Here is a 24,175-nt window from a genome sequence, read left to right as displayed (position 1 = left end):
GACACACCACCAATCTCTTTCTTTTATCTTTCTTTATTTTTTGATGAACATGAATTGTAGTTAAATATGGTATTATATTGTTTGTTACGTACAAATGTGCTAACATTACTAACAAAGCATGAAAACTATTTTACCCGCCATTGTGTAACTATCTTTACTTAAATTTGAAGACGGTTGTTTTGGTTTAGTTGTTGTTGTTGTTGGGTTTTTATGGGGGGTTGTGTTATTTTTTGTAGTGGGTTGTAGTGTTTCTCAGGTTTTGTTTGTTGTTGTTTTTGTTGTTTTGTTGTTGCTGTTGCTGCTGCTGTTGGGTTTTTCTTTTATAATGCCTGTCATATTGTCAGTACCTAAATAATATATCGTTTATGTTAATATAATTATTAGAAGCAGTAGTAGTATAAATATTAATTTTTTTACTTTCCGTGTCGTTTCATGGTGTTAATTATAAGTAGTATTTTATTTTAGACACATGAATTAGAATGTTTTATGAGTCTAATAAGTCCGTTTAGGCTAGACAACTATATATTTAATGTTAACATTGTACACTGTGATATGTATTTTCATATTACATATTAATAAACAAATAAATCATCATATACACATATTGGAACAATTGTTCTCACAAACATTTTAAAAAAAACATTCAAAACTGTGATGTATAAAGAAAAATATAGGAAATATATAAAAATGTGAATATCATAAACAAGTAAACTTAGTTACAACAGAAATGGCACCAGAACTATGTACTGGATTTACGAAAAACAGAACAGAGCAAAATAAAACTGTATTTGAACTTACATGAGCAAACAGCAAGTGGTATACATGCATATGTACAATGCATATAGCAGCTTTACGTAAATAAATAAATACATAAATAAACTGACCATTGTGGGGATTTAAATGCTTTTAAAACACAGAAATTAGCTAAGGTACTACAAAGTAGTTCACAATATTTAACAATGTTATGGATATGCATGTTTTTACATTGAAATGCTTTGTCTTTTTGTCACAAAAAACGGTTCAAAGTGGAACTATTGTGATTATTTTTACTGAAATTTTATGCCTGTCAATCTCTATTCATTCAGTCATTTGCAACGGACTAAGTTGTAAACATTGTCTAGGACAAATATCCAGATCGTTCTGGTACATGCATAGAACAGAATGTTTGAACATTAATTCAGGTTAAACATGATCATTTAATAAATATAATTGTGATGTATAATATAGATTATTCCAAATACCTTATTTTGACCTGGGAAATATTATTCGGTCATATTGATTAAAGCAACATGAGTAACACATGATCGAAGAATGCGCTCCCTATTTACAAAAACTATTCATTCATTCATTCATTCATTCGTTCATTCATTCATTCAATTTATTTGCATGCTTATATTTATTGGGTACGCTATCTTGGGTACACACGCTTCAGCTAGTTGGACTGTCTGTCCAGGACAGTGGGTTAGTGGTTAGTTATTAATGGTTAGTGAGAGAGACAGCTAGCTGGACTATCTGTCCTGGACAGTGGGTTAGTGGTTAGTTGTTAATGGTTAGTGAGAGAGACAGCTAGCTGGACTATCTGTCCAGGACAGTGGATTAGTGGTTAGTTATTAATGGTTAGTGAGAGAGACAGCTAGCTGGACTATCTGTCCTGGACAGTGGGTTAGTGGTTAGTTGTTAATGGTTACTGAGAGAGACAGCTAGCTGGACTATCTGTCCAGGACAGTGGGTTAGTGGTTAGTTATTAATGGTTAGTGAGAGAGACAGCTAGCTGGACTATCTGTCCAGGACAGTGGGTTAGTGGTTAGTTGTTAATGGTTAGTGAGAGAGACAGCTAGCTGGACTATCTGTCCAGGACAGTGGATTAGTGGTTAGTTGTTAATGGTTAGTGAGAGAGACAGCTAGCTGGACTATCTGTCCTGGACAGTGGATTAGTGGTTAGTTGTTAATGGTTACTGAGAGAGACAGCTAGCTGGACTATCTGTCCAGGACAGTGGATTAGTGGTTAGTTGTTAATGGTTAGTGAGAGAGACAGCTAGCTGGACTATCTGTCCAGGACAGTGGATTAGTGGTTAGTTATTAATGGTTAGTGAGAGAGACAGCTAGCTGGACTATCTGTCCTGGACAGTGGGTTAGTGGTTAGTTGTTAATGGTTACTGAGAGAGACAGCTAGCTGGACTATCTGTCCAGGACAGTGGGTTAGTGGTTAGTTATTAATGGTTAGTGAGAGAGACAGCTAGCTGGACTATCTGTCCAGGACAGTGGGTTAGTGGTTAGTTGTTAATGGTTAGTGAGAGAGACAGCTAGCTGGACTATCTGTCCAGGACAGTGGATTAGTGGTTAGTTGTTAATGGTTAGTGAGAGAGACAGCTAGCTGGACTATCTGTCCTGGACAGTGGATTAGTGGTTAGTTGTTAATGGTTACTGAGAGAGACAGCTAGCTGGACTATCTGTCCAGGACAGTGGATTAGTGGTTAGTTGTTAATGGTTACTGAGAGAGACAGCTAGCTGGACTATCTGTCCAGGACAGTGGGTTAGTGGTTAGTTATTAATGGTTAGTGAGAGAGACAGCTAGCTGGACTATCTGTCCTGGACAGTGGGTTAGTGGTTAGTTGTTAATGGTTAGTGAGAGACAGCTAGCTGGACTATCTGTCCAGGACAGTGGGTTAGTGGTTAGTTATTAATGGTTACTGAGAGAGACAGCTAGCTGGACTATCTGTCCAGGACAGTGGGTTAGTGGTTAGTTATTAATGGTTAGTGAGAGACAGCTAGCTGGACTATCTGTCCAGAACAGTGGGTTAGTGGTTAGTTATTAATGGTTAGTGAGAGAGACAGCTAGCTGGACTATCTATTCAGGACAGTGGGTTAGTGGTTAGTTATTAATGGTTAGTGAGAGAGACAGCTAGCTGGACTATCTATTCAGGACAGTGGGTTAGTGGTTAGTTATTAATGGTTAGTGAGAGAGAAGTCGATGTAGTAGCCTTACACCTACCCTTTGAGACGTTAAAGCTTGCTCTTGATGGGACGCGAACCCAGTACTAATATGACCTAATGTAAATTTGAACATCGTCATTGTATTGTACTACACATAACAATACTTTTATTTGCAAAACAATAAACTAAAGTCACAGCCAGGCGCGGCGGAAGGCAGTAGACATGTGGGGTGGTTGTCAAATCAAATCAAATCAAATCAATTTTATTTAGCCACAGCTGTGATCAGCTATTGGCTGAAAATTGATATATACCGAATAGGCAACAAATGGTAATATGGATATGATAAATATTGTATAAAAATATTAATACACTTATGACCTATAATTAATACTTACTTAGAGGAGGAAACATGAATTATGATATTAATTCTTGACGACGCTGCATAGAAAAATAGATAAATTTAGCTAGGTGTAATGTTTGCAATTTTGATTTTAATGATAGCAAATTAGTAAGTTTGTTCATTGAAGGCCATGAACAATAACATTTTTTGAAATATTTGACTCTAAGGTCTCTATAACATGGACATACAAGCACAAAATGATATTCATCCTCTATATTATTAGTATTACATACAGGACATATTCTTTGTTGTCTGGGAATATTTTCAAATCTACCTTTCTCAATATTAATATTCAGTAAACCACATCTAAGACTAAGTAAAGCAGTACGATACTTCAGTGCCAAAATATTATCTAAATATACTTCAAAAGTGTAATCACATTTATATTTACAGTACAATTCTAAACGTGAGAACGTAGACAACAGACCACTTTGTTATAGTATTTTGTACGTACTGATCTCTAAGACGTTATTTAAGAACTTGAGCAGGTAAATGTACAACGTCCTCATTATCCCATGCATCAATAAAACCAAGTTCATATAAAATAGATTTTACGTATGATACCCAGTTTTTACAATTTCTGCTAGAGTTCATACCATGTCGTAAAGATCTATACATTTTGTATAACATAGAAGTTTGATTACAGATAATTTTCCGCCAATGTAATAAAAGTCGTTGTTTACATAACACAGAAATAGGTATTCTTCATAATTCAGCAAAAACAGCTACAGTTAACTGAGATTGAGGCGAACAGCCAATTTTCATGGGGGTTTGGGAAATGTTTCCTCGTAAAATTTTAAAACATAGATGTCCTGAAATGCAATTCCATGCATTGTACAAGTAAAATTCATCTCTTTCTTAAGATTTGCTACCAATAATAGTTTTCATTCACAATTACTGGAAGGGCTACAGCTCCTCAGCCCCCATCCCTCTTTGTTCCGTCGAGCCTGAAAGCGCAATGAAACACTTTAACGCTCCGGATTTAAGTAGGAACATTATACAGTCGAGAACTTACTAATCTTATACATGTTCGTGTTCGCATTGTCAATATGATAACTTATTTATGTATTTATTTACTTATTATTTTTAGTAGTATTATTTATGCTTTTATTTATTTATGCATTTTTTTATTTTTTTATTTAAATTTATTTGTTTGTTTATTTTTTTTTAATTGTTTATTATTTTTATATGCTTATTTACTTTGTATATTAGTAATATATGTGGTGTGCGTGTATATGTGCGTGCATATATATGTGTGTGTGTGTGTGTGTGTGTGTGTGTGTGTGTGTGTGTGTGTGTGTGTGTGTTTGTGAGAATGTTATAATATAGAAAAACTTCATATTCAATATTTTAAATATCTAGTTCCAGTTCGAAAGAATACTCCTATAAATATGTTATATGGTGAATTTGGATGAAAACCCCTTTACCTGATTGTATTTTGTAGAATGGTTTGTTTTTGGACTAGACTTTTAACAGGAAGAAGTACAAAATATCCTTGTGTGTTTACAAACTAATTTTTTATGACTTTATTCAATATGGTACAGAATATAAATGGATTGTACATATACAAGATATATTTTACAGACTCGGTTATAATAATGTATGGGACGCACATCATTTTATATCTGTTCCATGTCTAAAACGAACCATAAAGCTGCGACTAGAAGACCAATATACTCAGAACTGGCACAACCGTATTAATGAATCAGGGAAATGTTCTACATACTTGCTTTTTAAAGAGAAAATAAAATTTAAAAGTTACTTTAATATACTTAATAGGAAAAATTATACTACTTTTCTCCGATTTCGCATATCTAATCAAGTCTTACCAATTGAAAAGGGCAGGTGGTCCAATGTTCCAAAAGAAGATAGAACATGTACATAATGTAATATAGGTGATATCGGAGATGAGTTTTATTATATTTTTATTTGTGATAAATTCAACAAGGAACGAAAAAGATTACTAAAGCTATATTATATTATTAGACCAAATGTAATTAAATCCAGAGAACGTGTCAGCATCCTTAAAAAAAGCTTTGTGAACGTATTAACATTATAAATAACCACTTGACCTCCTGAAAACCCATTTTATATAGTTTAATCTTACTTATTTGTTTGTTATAAACACTTGTCACTTAACGTATGCGTGTATATGTATATATAATTTATATAATATTAACTCCACTGATGCCACCGGATGGTGGCTTTGAGTGAAATAAAGTTCTGTTCTGTTCTGTTTGAATGTTTGTGTGTGGTTTATTTGACTAAAAATGTCTTCGTTTATTTATTTACATATTTTAGTACAGAGGATGGCGCCTAAAATATCGTCATTTTATGGTTCACTGCGCGCGTACCGCAATGCCAAATTCAAAGACACGGTTCGTTCCTGGTTACGTACATCAATAACCATTCCCTATGTTTTCTCTCAAGTGCTGTTTACATGCCGGTAACAAAGACGTTTTTTTTTCGTTTTCCAAGTCGCATCAAAGAACTGTCGTGCGTTTTACAAGCGGATATTATCCGAGTCGTGGGTTCGGTAGACGTATTAATATTTGATGAGTACTTAAGACGCGTGCTCCGCTGAACACCCAGGCGTCACGAGCGGCCGTGCTCCAGTCGAACAGGCAGGGTCACGTGACAACTGGTTTTTATGAACATCTGTTCCATTGTCATTTCACGTAGCCTTAGCTAATACGCTAGCTGGCAATCAGTATAGGTTGGACTATACCAATTCAAATCCCATAGGCGACCATGTTAACGTTTGTGTTTAAAAACACTATATGCAATATATCAACCAAACTGTGACCCATAAATATCAGTACTACGACCCCTACCTCAAAGTATTAACTGCAGAAAATGGTACCTTTCATGGCTCATTTTCGATATAACCAGATGTTTCTGCAACACCCCTAGTTTCGCACAAAATTTGAGTACTTTTTTTCACAGGTTCCAAGCACAAGGCTACTTGACACGGTGGTACTACATCAAATAAAATTGCATACATTTTTAGCCCAGATGAAACTAATTTTTTTTACAACCAACACACTCACATTTATAACCAATCACAGGACTTGTGGTGTTAACTTCTCTATCAAAAGTTCGGTACACCTCGAACTTCGACCCAGCCGGAAATTAATTGGTATAGTGCAACCTATACTGATAACATACATGTTTCAAAAGGTGGTGAATCATGTGTTTTTATGACAACCAGGATCTGGTGTCTTCTGACATAAACTGACAACCTCACTGAAACTGTTGTTTCTACAGTGCAACCTAATTTAATGTACACCTCACAAAGCACATGTATTTTGTACAGTTTTGTACAAATGCAATATGTCATATTTGAAAAAAAAAAATTTTTTTAAATAATACTCCTGAAGATATTTACTGTCAGATGTGTGTGTGTGCTCAGCTATATATGTAGAGACAGCATGGCTATTCAGAGTACCTCAACTCCTTAAACTTATTCCATTGAAACACATGTACTTGACTGACCCTTAGATTATGAAGACCTCAATAGGCACATCAAAGAAATATCAGTATTAAAAAAATACAATGTCTGAGGAAGGAAAAACCAACATGACTGCATCTGTATGAAGTAATGACTTAATGTCCTGCACATCACTGTTGGAAGAAAATCCTGTATGCTGAGCGTGGGCATCTTCAAGTTACCATGTGCGGGAATTTCAAATCCATCAGCTATGCAGATTTCCAAATTGGACCATCAAAACCATTGGCAGCCACCAATATTCCTGACTATATTTTATGTATACCCTACTGTAGTTGGAGATTTTAAATATTTGTGATATCTGGAATTATCATGCAGCTTTCGCATATTTATTTTTGATTCATTACTGAAAAAAACTGTTTTTAAGTGACATAATTACCCGAACATCAATTTTATTGCATTATTTTCTAATCCAGATCAATACAATATGTATATTGGATGTATTCCTACAATCTGTAATCCAGCATATCATTTAGCTATTAACATTGGATAATACAGCATTAACAATAAAATAAATCATCAAATTACACCAAGGTAGATAATCAAATCTGGAAAAATTGGTTCCAAATCTAGTATACACTTAAAATACACTTCATGGGAGCAAACTAAGTGGTTATTTAAAAAAAAGATTTGATCTGGAGACCTGAAGATATGTTTAACAAGCTTATTGTTATGTATAAATGAGAACAGAAGGCACAATAGTGACCAAAATTTTAATTATGGCTTTGGTAAAAAATTTCTTCAAAGTAAAAAAATGTTTCCCCTAAAACTACAAATTTGTCTAAAATATGACTTAGCACCCTATAAATATGCCAAAAGGACAATAAAAATCAAGGTCTTTAAAAAGTTAAGCTATCAGAAGTACACACATGAAACATTAACTATGTTTATAGAATTTAAAGACATTATCCCAATATTGGCACATGTTATTTTTAATATAAAAATAAATTGCTATTAAAATCTAAGTTCAGACTGCCTAGATATATTAACATATTTAAGAGCAGTTGTATATGGCAAGTCAAACACCATGTAAATAAGAACATTCAAATCTGTATAGTATGAATTATAGGCCAAAACCAACTTTTCCTCAGTGCTAATTTTTGTTCAAACTCCATTCAGAGCTATGTACAGTAATTATTGTCAAGGTCAAGGTCATTGTGAACTTGCATGGCCGAGTGACGGCTAATTAATCAAATAGTGTAGTTTAATTTAATTAAATCACAAAAATCATAATCTTTTTTATTATGCACTGAATATGTGCTATAGGTTGGACTATACCAATTCAAATCCCATAGGCGACCATGTTAATGTTTGTGTTTAAAAACACTATATGCAATATATCAACCAAACTGTGACCCATAAATATCAGTACTACGACCCCTACCTCAAAGTATTAACTGCAGAAAATGGTACCTTTCATGGCTCATTTTCGATATAACCAGATGTTTCTGCAACACCCCTAGTTTCGCACAAAATTTGAGTACTTTTTTTCACAGGTACCCCATACATGTTCCAAGCACAAGGCTACTTGACACGGTGGTACTACATCAAATAAAATTGCATACATTTTTAGCCCAGATGAAACAAATTTTTTTTACAACCAACACACTCACATTTATAACCAATCACAGGACTTGTGGTGTTAACTTCTCTATCAAAAGTTCGGTACACCTCGAACTTCGACCCAGCCGGAAATTAATTGGTATAGTGCAACCTGTAGATGGAATATTGCCTGCCACTTACGTTCGCGTGTTTTACAATCGACAGTTTTTACATCAATATTTTAAAAACCTATCTATAAAGAGAAAGAAGAAAAAACCTGATACTAAATAAAGAATGTTTCAGGTTTTCAATGTAATACGTGTCAGGTATCACGTGCCGAGTGTTTGAACTCACAGACTTTACATAACTATAATATTGTTGTTTTTTTCCTAAGCAAAAAAGAAACGATAAGATATTTTTTGCTGATTCCATTTATATTACAACAATGCTAATGATTATGTATGTGATAAGTTAAATTAGTTTCCATCATTATCCTGGACAGTATGTTTTATTTAACGACACCACTAGAGCACATTGATATATAAATCATCGGCTATTAAGTGATAAACATGTGGCAATTTTGACATAGTCTTTGAGGAATCCCGCTACATGAGCAGCAAGGGATCGTTTACAACCACCTTTTCACAGACAGAATAGCACATGCCATGGTGTTTGATATGCTTGTCGTGAGACGGGAAAATACGACCAGAGGATGAGTCCACCGAGTGGGTTCGATCCTGCAACTGAAGCACTTCAGGCATGGCCTCTACCGTCTGGACAGTATTTATTATACGTTTATGTTTGTATTGGAATTTTTTTTAAAAAGAAGTAAAAACTAAAAAAGAGACTAAACGTCGCAATCTGTATAAAACCATGCGCATATGCAGGAATTTATTCAGGCGGGGGGGGTGGGGGGTGGTCTAAACTATGGCGAGCGAAAATTATAGTAAGGCGAGTCTTGCTCCCCGTGAAAATATTTAAAAAAGAAAGAAAAGAATCGCTATGAGCAATGGGGCTATCGACCCCCGACTCCTCCTCCCCACCCCATTCCCCCTCGCGCTAGAAAATCTGCCGACTTTAGTATTTTTAATACTAAACAAAAATATAGTGACTGAACTAAGCTCAATTTTATTTTCATTTAAGCAAGCTTATGGCATATTATATTGAATATAATATAATTGTTATATATTTAATTGGGTTTTTTTTTATTATTTCACTACAAAATATACAGTATACGACAAAATAGAAGTGATATTTGTTGATTAAATAAACATAAGAATAAAATAGTTGATGCGTTATAAAAAGGTTTCATACGTATTAATATTATAAATCTTTAAATCACTTCTATATTAATAGTATACTCTATACAACTAGTTTTGTCCAACAATCCCACTTATCTATATGATAATACATGTATATTGTTTGGCAGTTATCAGAACTAAATTGATAATTCATCAAATGTAAGCCAATTGGTATTATTAAACATATCTTTTAATACCAGAATTACTTTATTTTCTCATTATTATTGCTTATTATTGATTTTAATATACATGTATGAGTTGTACCAAAATGCTACATTTAGCTCTTTTTCTTGTCACTTACAGCTTCACATTCTTCTAAAATGTTTAACGATATATTTTAACACATTTTGCCAAAAGGGATAAATGCATATCAATGATTTTGTTTTGCTGTAAGTTGACCCAAAAGTAATCACTAACGAAGCTTTAGTCTGTAAGCCATTACTCAATAAACAGCCAATAGTCTTGTTTAGATACACATTTTTCATCCACGATATTTTTCGTGCGTTGCAAAATAGTTCAACATTTACTGCTCTTAAACCACAATTGTGATCATCCCTAATTGATGTTTGAACTATTTTATCGAGTTGTTTTATTTCAAATAAACTGAAACAAATATGATTTTAAATTTTTTTTAAAGAAGCATCTGTTGGGTTTGAAAGTGAATAAAAAAGATAAACAAATTTTTATAAAGCCAAACTTTTAATTACAGCAAAGTTTTCTGCTATTGATAAAAATCGTTTTGAACATTGTTCAAGCAACTTTTTAAATTCTTTTAACTCAGCGTTATCGTTTATTTCTTGTATTTCATAGAGATTAGTAGAGAATCGTACACCTAGGACTGTAAATTATCTAGTCCATTAGAGAAACGTGTCCAAACTATAAATGTTTTATTTATGCATGTATTTTGGACATATTTCTCTATGATAATTTTATTGTTGCCAAATCTTATGATATACACCAATCTAGTAGTAAATGTTGTGCCATCAACCACGATATTTTAAATTCATTATCGTTTATCTCAATCGCTTTTGTGTCTATTTATTTCTTACCGTGATGTCAAGAATTTCACACACAAACTAAAACTAAAGGGTTGTAACGGATCACCGTGTCTACACCCTCTGCCATTATGGATAGACACATTCATTATAGAACATTGTTACCTAGTTCTTTACTGACGGACCAAATTCAAATTCAGCTAAAACTTGTGTTACAAAATTTCATGAAAGGGTGTCAAAGGCTTATTTCCAAATCTACAAGTAAAAGCATTCCCGATTTATTTTGTTTAGTTGTATAATGTAATATGTGATATGTTAGTTTAATATAATTTACCTATTGCTCGACTATGTATAAATCCATTTTGATCCATATGTATTAATGAAGGGATGACATTCTTAATTCCTTCTAATGAGTAAATAACGTTTAGAAGCGATATTTTTTATATATTCTTTTGCCTTATCCTTCTTGGAATAAGTGTAATTAATCCCAATTTCTGTAAACCTGATAACTGATATGTTAAGTTATATCCATAGTTTAAATTTCTTATAACAAAATAACTAATATCGGACCAAAGCAATTTGATAAATTCAGCAGTATATCCGTCTGTCCCATCCCACTCTGCACTGTGCACGGATCACGGATATCGGTTTTGTCGTTCAGATTAATTCTGCCTGCAGCGATTTTGACAGTATCATTTAGTTTTGTAACTCTACAGTTATGGAGTTCTCTGTCTAAGTCAACAATAACTAATTCATCGTCTCGATAAGGTAGTACTAAACCAAATAACTTCCGGCTGGGTCAAAGTTTGAGGTGCACCCAACTTTTGATAGAGAAGTGAACACCACAAGTCCTGTGATTGGTTATAAATGTGAGTGTGTTGGTTGTAAAAAATAATAGTTTTATCTGGGTAAAAACAATATGCAATTTTTTTTAATCTAGTACCAATGTGTCAAGTAGCCTTGTGCTTGAAACATGTATGGGGTACCTGTGGAAAAAAGTACTCGAATGTTGTGCGGAACTAGGGTAGTCATAGACGCTACCCATTATCTCAGAAACGAGCAGCTTGACCCCCAATTTTTTCTGATTCACTTTAAGTGTGAGGGGTGGTAGTATTTATATCCGTGGCGTTTATGTCGGTTGATACGTTGCAGGTAGGAGTTTTAGCCACATATGTTACTATTGTCGTCTATGGGATTTGATTTGGTAGTATACACCCTGTAAGGAATCATTTTATTACACCTTGTATTCGTAAATTACATTCATGTTTGTTAAAGATAATAGGTCATATATATTTGAATCTTCATAACTGTATCTAATAATGATAAATAGAGTAGTTGGCAGATTTTTGGCATCATATTTAGAGGTTTTCTTACATATTTCAAGTATGTTTGATTACGCGGTTTGGACAAAGAAAAACATTTTGATGGCATATTTTACTTAGACAAAATGCAGTTTAGCGTAATTTAATTTTTTAAAGTTATATCTTTAAAATAAAATAATGCATTTACTTGTATGCTTTAACATATATAGACAAATAAAGAGTTTTAGCCACATATGTTACTATTGTCGTCTATGGGATTTGATTTGGTACTATACACCCATAAGGAACAATGTTTTATAAATAAAAAATATATTACTTCTTTCTCAGAATACTTTTGATTTTTGAGAATATATTTTTTATTATCTAATAACAAAACCTTTCAATTTTTCTTTTCTGTGAGTTTCCAGTTCATATTTTAGATTTTAAAGAATTTCTTCTAAAGATATATTACCGTTCTTTTAGCTAGGCAGAATATTTCTTATTCTGTGAGTTTCCAGTTCCTATTTTAGATTTTAAAGAATTTCTTCTAAAGATATATTACCGTTCTTTTAGCTAGGCAGAATATTTCTTTTCTTCTTCTATTTTCTGTTTATTTGCCTTCCTTGTCTTTTCATCGACGCAATTACAATGTATCAAAGTCAGAAGGAACTGATATGGCATAATGTCTTTAACCATAACAAATAATATAACAGATAATTATTAAAATTAGAAAATCGCTTCCTCTTGTAATGTCTAAGATAAGAATCATATTAATCAACATAATTATTATAATACGATGGTGGGTGTACAATAACGAGCAAAAGTACAAAAGTACACAGAGTATCGGCTAAAAGATTTGAAAATAAACTACAAAATATTGAAAGTGTTCTTAGCACACCAGCTTTTTAAGAGTTAACTAATTTATAAAACCTATATATTTGATGCCATAAAAAAGATAAGTAACGATTTCTTTCATTGATGAAAAAATACATGTACATGAAAATAAAAGTGTGTGTGTGTGTGTGTGTGTGTGTGTGTGTGTGGTGTTTATGTTTGTAATTATTAAATTAATCTCTGATGTCGTAATTTGTAATGTGAACGTTTTCAGCAATTAAATAAACAATTATACTATAAAGTTCCTGTTTAGTCATATTCACAAAATAAACCAGTTTTAGATTATTACAACAATAAACATATCACTTAAGTGACTCGGGCTGATCAAACACCGTCTAGGTTATATTAGTAACAAGACAAAGCGTCAAAACTCGAATATGTCAGTTTCTGTGGCTAAACATTGCTAGATTAACCGATTATATTTTCTTTTCTTATTATTATTGATGTTTCATTTTCTTTTGTATTTTTTTGTTTGTTTGTTTATTTATTTATATTTTATCCATCCATCCATTCATTCATTCATTCATTTATCTATTTACTATCAGTATTAATATTATTATTATTATTACTATTATTATTATTACTATTATTATTTTATTTATTTATTTATTTATTTATTTACAATTATTATTATTATTATTATTATTATTATTATTATGATAAGAAGAAGGAAAAGAAGAGTATGCACGTTTTGCTTTAATTTTGTTATTTAAATTTTATTCTTGTTGATGTTGGAGGTTTTTTCGGGGTGGGGGGTGGGGGTGTTGTTGTTGTTGTTTGTTTGTTTGTTTGGTGGTGGTGCTTCTGCTGTTGTTACTGCTGGGTTTTTGTTTGTTTTGTTTTTGTTGTTTTGTTGTTTTTTGTTTAGTTTTTGTTGTTTGTAGTAGTAGTATTATCATTATTATTATTATTATTATTATTATTATTATTATTACAAACTTCTGAACAGCACCTTTTAATTGAACAAAAGACCATATGTTAGACACTAAACAATATGCGGGATTGTCATAAAAACGAACATTCCGTTTCTTTATTATTCAAATCATTTTTGTTCCTTTGAGATGTTACTAGCAGGTCACGACATAATCATTTGAACGTGTTCTGTGACGACCCCGACAACTATACCAAATGTCACACACCGACGTGCACGTGTCGTTGTCGACATTGATGGATTAAATCGGACAACATCGGACAACATCGGACGCGGCCGTCCACCGAGAAATAGATTCACTTCGGGTTCAATGAGCTCATCTTTTGTTGTCAGAGTGGATATGGGATGAAATTTCAGATCTGTTTTATTATTAAGTTCGAATTCGCAAAGGGTTTCCATCGTATGGTTACCATGTAAATGATAATAATTTCCGGTGGGTGAATTTCCCGGCGAATGGTTTTATCATTATCACGACGAAATTATACGAAACATCAATCAACTTCGGAAAACATGTCTCGTGCTCATGAAAGGAAATTCTTAATGTATAATATTATATAGCATTGTCTGTGGTAGTTGTGGTAATAGTAGTCTGTACCTCCGTATGATTTGTATTAAGTAAATCGAAACATCGGTCAGCTATAGGCCTACGTATAGTTAATATAAATTCGGTTCATTCCGTCAAACGACTTCATCAGCTATACGTATAGTTAAAGGGACAAACCCTAGTTTTAGCCCATGAATATTAACACTAAGTTTAGTTAATCTACAAACCTGTAACACATTTGGATAAAGCTACAATAAAGGAAACATGAGTCTGTGACTTTGAAATGGTGAAATACCCCCTAAAAATAAACTAAAACTCGATTCCACCAACTATTACCTCTCAGACGCACGTGCGTTTTTAAAATAAGAGAAATGCATTTCGTGATATTAAAAACACCAGGATGACCAAAGACACTTCGAATGTACGGAAATGGATAATCTAAACAATAAAAGCTAAGTAAAGTATGATTTCAGTTATCAAAAACGGCTTTAATAGTCAAAAATATGCCTTAGTGTTTAGAAACTAGGGTATGTCCCTTTAATATTAATTCAGTTCATTCCGTCAAACAACTCGAAATGCAGTACATATAAAAATAATTTTAAAATATTTGTTTAATTAAACTACTTTTGCATTTAGCTTGATGGTAAAGTTTTGGGTTTATCTTCATTTGTCTTAAACTGTAAGTTCTAGATCGATGAAACTTGGCGTTTAGTTGTTCCTGTGGATGTTCATCACAATCCATGTGAAAATAATTAAAAATTACTTAATTTATGATTTCTTTTTATTAAAATATACTTACTATTTGCTCAACGTTAAAGTTTTGCGTTAAAGATCCGTTTTTTACACACTACAAGTCCTACTCAATGAAACTTGGTTTAAAGGTGCACCTATGGATGTTCATCACAGTGCATGTGAACATAATTGATAATTAATACATTAAATATTTTTGATTAAAATACTTTGTGTTTATCTTAACGTTAATGGTTCGAGTTTAGCACCATTTCTTACAAACAATATATTATATATGTCATAGATCGATGAAACTTGAGATTTAGCTCGCACGCCAATGCGGTTTAACAGCCACCCCACGTTGGCTGCATTTTACAACAGTGTAATAAATGTTATATACCTTTGTCGTCAAGGCCGTTTCGTAACTACGTTGTGTTATTGTCGGGATAACAGCTATTCAAGATTCGTTCACGTGGTTACATTTTAATACCCACCACCCACATAATAAAATATATAATGCGTAATCATCCACAAAATATATATCGTAAATGTACATTAAGGACCTACCAGGGATAAAAGAGAACAGTTTGGCGTTATTTACATCTAAACACATTCAGTAGGCCCATAACCCATACAAATACCTGTCTACGGTCTGTCTTCTTCATCTTCTTTTTTTTTTTTTTTTTTTTTTACTTATTTGTTTTAGGATTGTTTTAGAATAGTTAAATGATGTAACAAATAGTGAGGAAGATGTAACATAATACACATATTAGGTTCATAAAGTACACGCACCTGGGCTCCTTTGTTAGGGCTGTTGCTGAGATGATTACAGGGAGGGGGCACTCTTTTAATATATCCATCATCCAGAAATTAATTTTTTATTTAAACCATGTATGCGTAGGAAACACTGGCATGTGTTCGGGAGGCCGAGCACTCGCGAACAATTCAACTGGTACCATCGCCTTCTGTCATATCACATTTACCTAAAGTTAGGTGCAAAAACCAATCTACGAGCGACTCAGACTTGACAGACTCGTCAAGCACGAAATAACAATGGTCAGAGAGTGACAGAGTCCGCGGAGTGTGTAGGGGAGGGGGTGGGGGCACTGTCAATGTGATGGCCGGGAGATGGAAATGTGAGGGCTTGAAAAGCTTGAGTTTGTTCCGAGAAAAAAAAATTGAATTTCAGATGTTGAAATACGATTTTGTTTTTCAGCTTTCTGAACACAATAACAGGGGGAAATGGGGGTATGGCCCCCGTCCCACCCCAGTTCTGCGACTACTGAGTAATGTAGATTAAGGAGGGCTTGTTTAATTTTCAAAGATGAGTGTGTGCGTGTTTACGTGTATAGTGGTGGGTGTGTCTAACAGGAGGTATCTGTAGCTAGTGCTAAACACCTTATTCACCAGCCGCCGTATTTTACTTTAAAATTATATGTCAGCCAAGCGCGTGTTCCATTGTAAACTACAATTTTCAAATTAATGAATTAAATTAGACTAAATTGGCTGTAACTGGCGATATCCGTGTCTGTAATGAGTTGATGCCAATAATATGGTAATTATTATAATGAGTGTAATTACATGCAAACCGAATACGTCAAGTGAGACTCAGTTGTAAGCACGATCGTTCCGTTGTTGGCAAGTTTGATCGTGTTGGAAATGCGAACCAAATCCAGCAGACGACAACATTGTTATCTAACCGCGTGCTGATTCGGGTTACAGGTAATGCTTTTTCATTTACAGTTGATTTTGTCAACGTTTATCAACACGAGACCATGGTATTATCGTCCTAGGCGTGTGAGACGAACTCCCCCACCCCCACTTTCTCTTCTAAACCCCGCCCTCGGACTGGGACATTGGGGATTTTTCTGAACAATGACTGTAGTTTTTAAAGTAAAGACGTCAGTACATTTCTCCGACTCTCAAGTAAAGTGGCATACAATAAATTACTATGTTTTTATATAAAATATAATTTGAAAAAAAAATTGGAGACGAAACTGTCTTTAACCCAACCTAACTCACCTCACCGTTCCAATTAACAAAGTTAACGTTTGTTTTGTTTAATGACACCACTAGAGCACATTGATTTACTAATCATCAGATACTGGACGTCAAACATTTGGTAACTTTGGCACGTAATCTTAGAGGAAACCCGCTATATTTGTTCCTTTAGTAGCAATGGATGTTTTATATGCACTTTCCCACATGTATTTCTTTTCACAACAGAATTTTCTAATTCTTTTATCCTAGACCTTAAATACTGAATACATCTAGCTTGTTAATACGGTCAATTGTGAGTCATGGATTATATTACCATTTCTCACCACCACCCGACTACCTATTCCCTGAGGGGAAATGTTATTAAATGTCCCTGTTCTACAGTAGGAAGGCCAGCACATCCAGTGTTTCGGAAGACGTACGGCAATTATACCGTTATATGGACAGACTAAAACGCCGCGGGTCAAACCATGTGCACACTGATTGAAAGTGACCAGGACGAGTGTGGACCAGTCAATAGTACGTGCCAGGTTGAAAGATGGAATCAGTGATGAAACCATTCTCCAGCCGTGTGCTGCGCTTTGAGCGAACCTTTTATAAAAGTAATGACATTCTGCCACCATTATCTACGTGAGGACTCGCAGGACCTTCTTTCAGGGACCAGTGCACGTGAGTCACCGTGTTGATGTCTGTGACGTCACGACGCCAGTATTGACTGGGGGGAAACCCGCGACACGTGACTCTATCGATGTGGTCTGATGAGAATACAAGAACAACGGGAGCAATATGCTTTCTCAGTGAATGGAATTTGATTTCCAGTCTGTCATTTCATTCCTTTTCAATCTATTTTCAGGGAGTCAGTTTTAGCTTGTGGTTATTGCTTTCTTACGCGGTGGGTCGCACGATCGATACGTTATAGCTCGTGGTGTGTCACAGGCAACGGGTTTCTTCCCTCAGTCTCAACCATGTGTTGCAATGATTAAATGTTAGACATCAAATAGCAATGGTTTAAAATATGCTGGAGTGTGTATTTTCGAGTTTATATGTTAACGTTGTAGCTGTCTGGGTTGGTGTTCCAGATGACCAGTTCAGAGGGTGGTCGGGGTGCGAAGGAAGTTCTCTTGTTTCTCTTTTCTGCACTTCTTCACCTTAAAATATATAAACACTGGCCATTTAATGTAGTAGTTCACTGTGAAAACGAACCTCTTTCAAAGGTTCCTGGTCACACCCATGCTGTTATTAAGTTCTCTTGTTTCTCTTTTCTGCACTTCTTCACCTTAAAATATATAAACACTGGCCATTTAATGTAGTAGTTCACTGTGAAAACGAACCTCTTTCAAAGGTTCCTGGTCACACCCATGCTGTTATTAAGTTCTCTTGTTTCTCTTTTCTGCACTTCTTCACCTTAAAATATATAAACACTGGCCATTTAATGTAGTAGTTCACTGTGAAAACGAACCTCTTTCAAAGGTTCCTGGTCACACCCATGCTGTTATTAAGAGTTTCGGACGCACTATGATGGTAGTGAGTGCGGGGTGAGGGATGAAGAGTTGTGAGTGCGTGGTGGGGGGGGGGGGGGGAGGGGAGAAGAGTAGTGAGCACTAACCACAAAGTGAACGTCTGCTGCTTAGAAATACGGATGAAACTACATTTATTACACTCGTCTATGCAGGTTTTCAAACATGCGCGCGTGCGCACAAACACACACACACACAGACACACACACACACACACACACACGTATTATACGTATTATATATAAAATTGTTTTTTTATCTACTGAAAACTAAGACGTACAGAAACGTTTATTTTCTACAAAACAACGTGTAATTAACACGATGCTTTTAAGATTCATAGAATGCTGTAATTTAAAAGATTGAAAAATTCAACTGGTAACATTTAATTAATAGACACATCGGATAACTCGAAACTGATATATGTAGGTGTATTTTCAAACTGTGTTTCGGGTTTGGTCTTCCTGAAGGATATCTCGGTTAACTCGAAACTGATATATACGTATATATATATGTGTGTGTGTATGTTTTCAGACTGTGTTCCGAGTTGCGGTCTTCCTGAGGGAGATCCTGAGAGATGAATAAACTTCAGTATCATGAACACCGCCTATTTAGAATCTTTACACATTTGTTTCTGCTGCTTCTTTCTGCCACTGTGGGGTAAGTTTAATATCACATATTTGTAATGTTTTCATATTTCCTCTTTAGAATCTTTACATCGTCTATTTAGAGTAATTACATGATTTATTTTTTAATCAATATTACATTGCCTATTTAGAAACTGTATGTCACCTGTTTAGAATCTTTGCATCACTTATTTCGAATCTGTATATTGCATGTTTAAAGCCTTTACATCGATTGTTTAGAATTCTGAAGCTTTTTGGTGGGGTTTTTTTTTGGGTTTTTTTGTGTTGCTGATGAATTATACGTTTTGATACTTGAAACAAACTATCCAGTAATCTGCACTCATTTGGCCTAAATATGATCGTGTCGAAATCTTACGTCATCATGCGTTTTTGTGTGTCAGGTGATTGATTGAAACATATTTGATTGCTTTTGAAGAACAAATGGATTAGACAAAAATGTCCAACTTATTAGGCCTTCTCTATAACACATACATATGACGACAGTAATATATTTATACATTGTGTGTCAGTTGCTCATTTGTCATATTTATTGACAAGGTGTCACTCACAATAGTGGGTTTATTGTTATTTTAAAGGGAAGGTTCAAACATTTTATCATGGCTACTTTAAAATGGGGTGGGAAAGAGTACTATATGCGAGCCAGCTGGACAAACTAGACGATGTCTTAAATTAGATATTTGTTCCTTGTTTTGTCATTTGCTGAATTACTATTACTGATATCCCACTTCTTGTAGTTTGTGATGGTCCTCTTTTCTTTCGTGTATCAATATCTGGAAGCGATCGTGTACTTAAAGACGTTTCAGAGAGACTATTTGTATGTTTGAGTTAGGATGTATGAAGAGTCCTAGGGGAGGGGAGGCAGTTATAGAGAGGCATATTCTCTTCTTTGGGTTGGGGTTTTTTCCCTCGCTATGTTTTTTTATTTCTTGATTCTTCTTTTAAAAATTGTCTATAGCGTGTCGGCAGCGGGTTTTCTTTCTTGTTGTCTGTTTGGTTCTTAACCATGTGTCCGACGCCGTATAATAGTAATTAAATCTTATTTTAATTTTTTAATTTTTTTAATATTAACGTAAAAACAAATAATAATAAAACATTAAAAATAATTTAAACAACCAAAACAACATGACCGGTTCTCTTTTATTCATATATTTTCTTTCTTGTTTTCTATTTCTTTCTTTTAATACAGTTTTTTTCTTTCTTTTTTTTTTTTTCTTTTTTTCTGGAGTTAAATTATTGATTACTATTATTTCTTTAAATCTCCGGCACAACTAGATCAACTTGAAATGTACTCCACGCTGCACTTCTTACCGCTAGAACGAGGCCAAATGGCTCCTCCGACACGGTGTTCTCTGACGTCACAAAGACACGGGATCACAACATTATTGTTTGACTATTAAGTGAAATGATTGATGGCTGTTTCATGGAAACAATGATCAATGGTGCTCGGCTCTTGTCGGCAGTACAGTTAGTTTAAGGCCGTCCTCAATTAATGTGTGTTTCTGGGTCCTCAAACACTAACACTCTGACGCAAAACAGAACACGTATTAACTACAAGATATCAAAATTAATAATTATATACCGCTGCCATTTTGAATTAAAAATGGCGGCTATATTGGTAATTCTTGAAGTTTTCGTGGATTGTACTCGTTAGGTTCCACCATAGAATCATGTCACACGTGGTATAGCCGCCCTTTTAAAGAGCACGACAGAGCGAAATCTCATGACACAACAAACATAAATAATTTAATATATATGTACGCTGATATATGTGCTGGTGACAAAGTTTGTTTTGCACTTAGCGGAATCAAGACCAAAGAAAAGGGCTGTTCAAACGATGCTGTCACAGACTCGTCAACAAAGGTGGTTCGACGGTGCCAACAAACCCCTTCGAGCATGTGGGGGTTCTTTTGGGGGGTGGGGGTGAGTGTTCTTTCTTTGAACTGACTAGTTCATCATAACAAAGGAACTCCTTTCAAAAGTTCCTGTTGACGCCATTGGTATCATATTGTGGAATGCTGTCAAGATTGGGGAAACAAAACCCCTGTCGCTTCATAAGCTACGTCTGTCACCAAAAGGGTACTCCTGTCGACAACCGGTGCACCACAACTGGTCAAAGGCCGAGGTATGTGCTTTCCTGCCTGTGGGAAAGTGCATATAAAAGATCCCTTGCTACTAATGGAAAAATGTAGCGGGTTTCATCTGACGACTACATGTCAGAATTACCAAATGTTTGACATCCAATAGCCGATGGTTAATTAATCAAAGTGTTCTAGTGGTGTCGTTAAAGAGAACAAATTTTAACTTTTTCGGATCTACTGAGGACAACCGATCCTACAACATGTCGCATGTCAGCCGGTGGTCTAAGTTCAGCCCCTTCTTGTTTACTACTGACAGACGGGTATATTCCATCAACAGGATTATACAGGGGCAGATCCAGGAAGTGCATATGACCCAACGCGTAAAAGGGGCAGTCCAATGGAAGGTTTTGAAAAAGCCAGAAAAAAAAAGGTACTTGAATATTTTTAGGTGTAATGGATTACCTGGCTCCCTCCATACACACACACACACACACACACACACACACACACACACACACACACACATATACACACACACACTCACACATACATACACACACACACACACACACTCACACATACATACACACACACTCACACACACTCACACATACACACACTCACTCACACACACACACACATACACACACACACACTCACACATACACACACATCTACACACATACACACACACAAACACACACAAACACACTCACACAAACACACATTCACACACACACACACATTCACACACATACACACACACACACTAACACACACACTCACACAAACACACACACACACACACTAACACACACACACACATTCACACACACACACACTAACACACACAAATACACACAAACACACACACTAACACACACACACTCACTCACACACACTGCCTCTCTCTCTCTCGGTCTCTCTCTCTCTCTCTCTCTCTGCCCACATCGTGTCTCTCTCTTTCTTCTCTCCCTCTATCTTTCTCTCTCTCCCTCCCTCTCTCTCTCTCTCTCTCTCTCTCTCTCTCTCTCTCTCTCTCTCTGCCCACATCGTGTCTCTTTCTCTCTATCTCTCTCTCCCCTTCTCTGATTGCCTCTCTCCCTATCTCTCTCTCTCTCTCTCTCTCTCTCCCTCTCTCTCCCACCCTCTCTCTCTCTCTCTCTCTCTCTCTCTCTCTCTCTCTCTCTCTCTCTCTCTCTCTCTCTCTCTCTCTCTCTCTCTCTCTCTCTCTCTCTCTCTCTCTCTCTCTCTCTCTCTCTCTCTCTGAAATAAAACGATATCGATGGATACCAGCGCTTTACCACGCCAATAAACCTTCTTTAGATTTATCCACTTCCATTCTTAATAGGTAATGACATACCGTCACGGAACTATAAGCGCATTGATACACGGACGAAGCAAAGAGGCTTGACTGTCGTGTAGGCTGAAAACTTTGAGCACACCTTCCATAAAAGTGGATGGCATGTCATTAGAAGTTTTATTTATTGTGGATTTCATATATAAACTGTTGTAAATGTTAAAGAGGACCCGTCGTGAGTTTTTGGCGCCAATTGTTATACTTTATTTACTACTGCTGAGACGGGGTTGTTTTGTTTTGTTTTGTTTTTTTATTACCAATATCTCCAGTGGCAACATCACAAGTTATGTGAGGTTCTTTTTTCAACTTTGAACGGAAATACAGACAGACAGAGAAGTAACTTGTTTTATGTCTGTATCCCTACAGGAGCGGGAGGTAGCCTAGTGGTAAAGCCCACTCCTGATGCGCGGTCAGTCTAGGATCGATCCCTGTCGGTGGGCCCATTTGGCTATTTCTCTTTTCAGGCAGTGCACCGCGACTGGTATATCTAAGGGCATGGTAATGTGCTGTCCTGTGGGATGGTTCATATAAAATATCCCTTGCTACTAATTGAAAAATGTAGTGGGTTTCCTCTCTATGTCTGTCAAAATTACCATATGTTTGACATCCAATAGCCGATGATTAATAAACGAATGTGCTGTAGTGGTGTCGTTAAACAAAACAAACTTCTTTTTTTTGTATTCCTACACGCAGGGGGGGGGGGGGGATTTGAGTTAATCTGAGAGAGAAACATGATGCAGCCTGAAAAGTGTTTTTGTTGGCCTTGTGGTTCTGGTTTATTTTTACTTTTATTTCTTTTCTTTATTTGTTGTTGCACTTTTTCTTTTTCGTCTTTCTTGTTTTTTTCTTCTTCTTTTTTTTTAGGGGGGGGGGGGGGGGTCTTTTTTGTTTTGTTTGTTGTTGATCCCAATGAAAAAAAAATAATAATAATCTAACTAATAACCTTGTTACGCTAATATTATACCCAGTGCACTCCAAAACAGTACTGCTGGCAGTGTTTACGTTCTATTTCATAGGAGAGGAATTTCGAGTAGCTTCTGGAAACAGCAAATAGTGTAAATAATTTAAATATTTTAGCTTATACAAGTATTGTCGATGAATGGGTTTGAACCATCAGCCATTGGTATCGTACGAACGTGGTTGATCTAGTTTTGAAAGATATGCAGCTGTTAAATTGAATCCTTGTTTTAATAGTAAAAATACATTTCAAACAGGTAAGTTATTGTTTAAATAATTATACAATAGAATATTCGCTTCTTAATAAGCTCTCAGTTATTTATTTTTTAATAACATTCGATCGACACTGAATTAACACCTGCTACGGTGTTTCATCATCTTAAATATTCTGTGGGTTTGTGGGGGGAAAAGGCACGTGGACCAATTCGGAGAAAGGGCATCCCAATAAAATAAAAAATTAAAAGACAAAAAAAGTTGCTCACTTAAATATGTTCTCCGTCTCAGCGTTTTAAGGCCAAAGTTTGCAATTTAGTTGTTTTTTA

At 35.2% G+C, this 24,175-nt stretch overlaps 1 protein-coding gene across 2 annotated transcripts in view; it reads left to right on the top strand.

Annotated features, from left to right (window-relative positions):
- Positions 1 to 24,175, top strand: part of LOC121367449 (neuroglian-like) — a 58,803-nt gene that overhangs the window by 9,237 nt on the left and 25,391 nt on the right. For both annotated transcript variants that reach the window (XM_041491628.1, XM_041491627.1), the window contains exon 2: positions 19,126 to 19,251. In XM_041491628.1, coding sequence (XP_041347562.1) covers positions 19,188 to 19,251 — 64 coding nt within the window. In that variant the 5' untranslated portion in view covers positions 19,126 to 19,187. The remainder of the gene's footprint in view (positions 1 to 19,125; positions 19,252 to 24,175) is intronic.

Source organism: Gigantopelta aegis, chromosome 3, assembly GCF_016097555.1.
Source record: "Gigantopelta aegis isolate Gae_Host chromosome 3, Gae_host_genome, whole genome shotgun sequence".
In the NCBI taxonomy this organism is placed as follows: Eukaryota; Metazoa; Mollusca; class Gastropoda; order Neomphalida; family Peltospiridae; genus Gigantopelta; species Gigantopelta aegis.
Note: the sequence above shows the minus strand (reverse complement) of the source record. Positions and strands in the feature narration are given on the sequence as shown.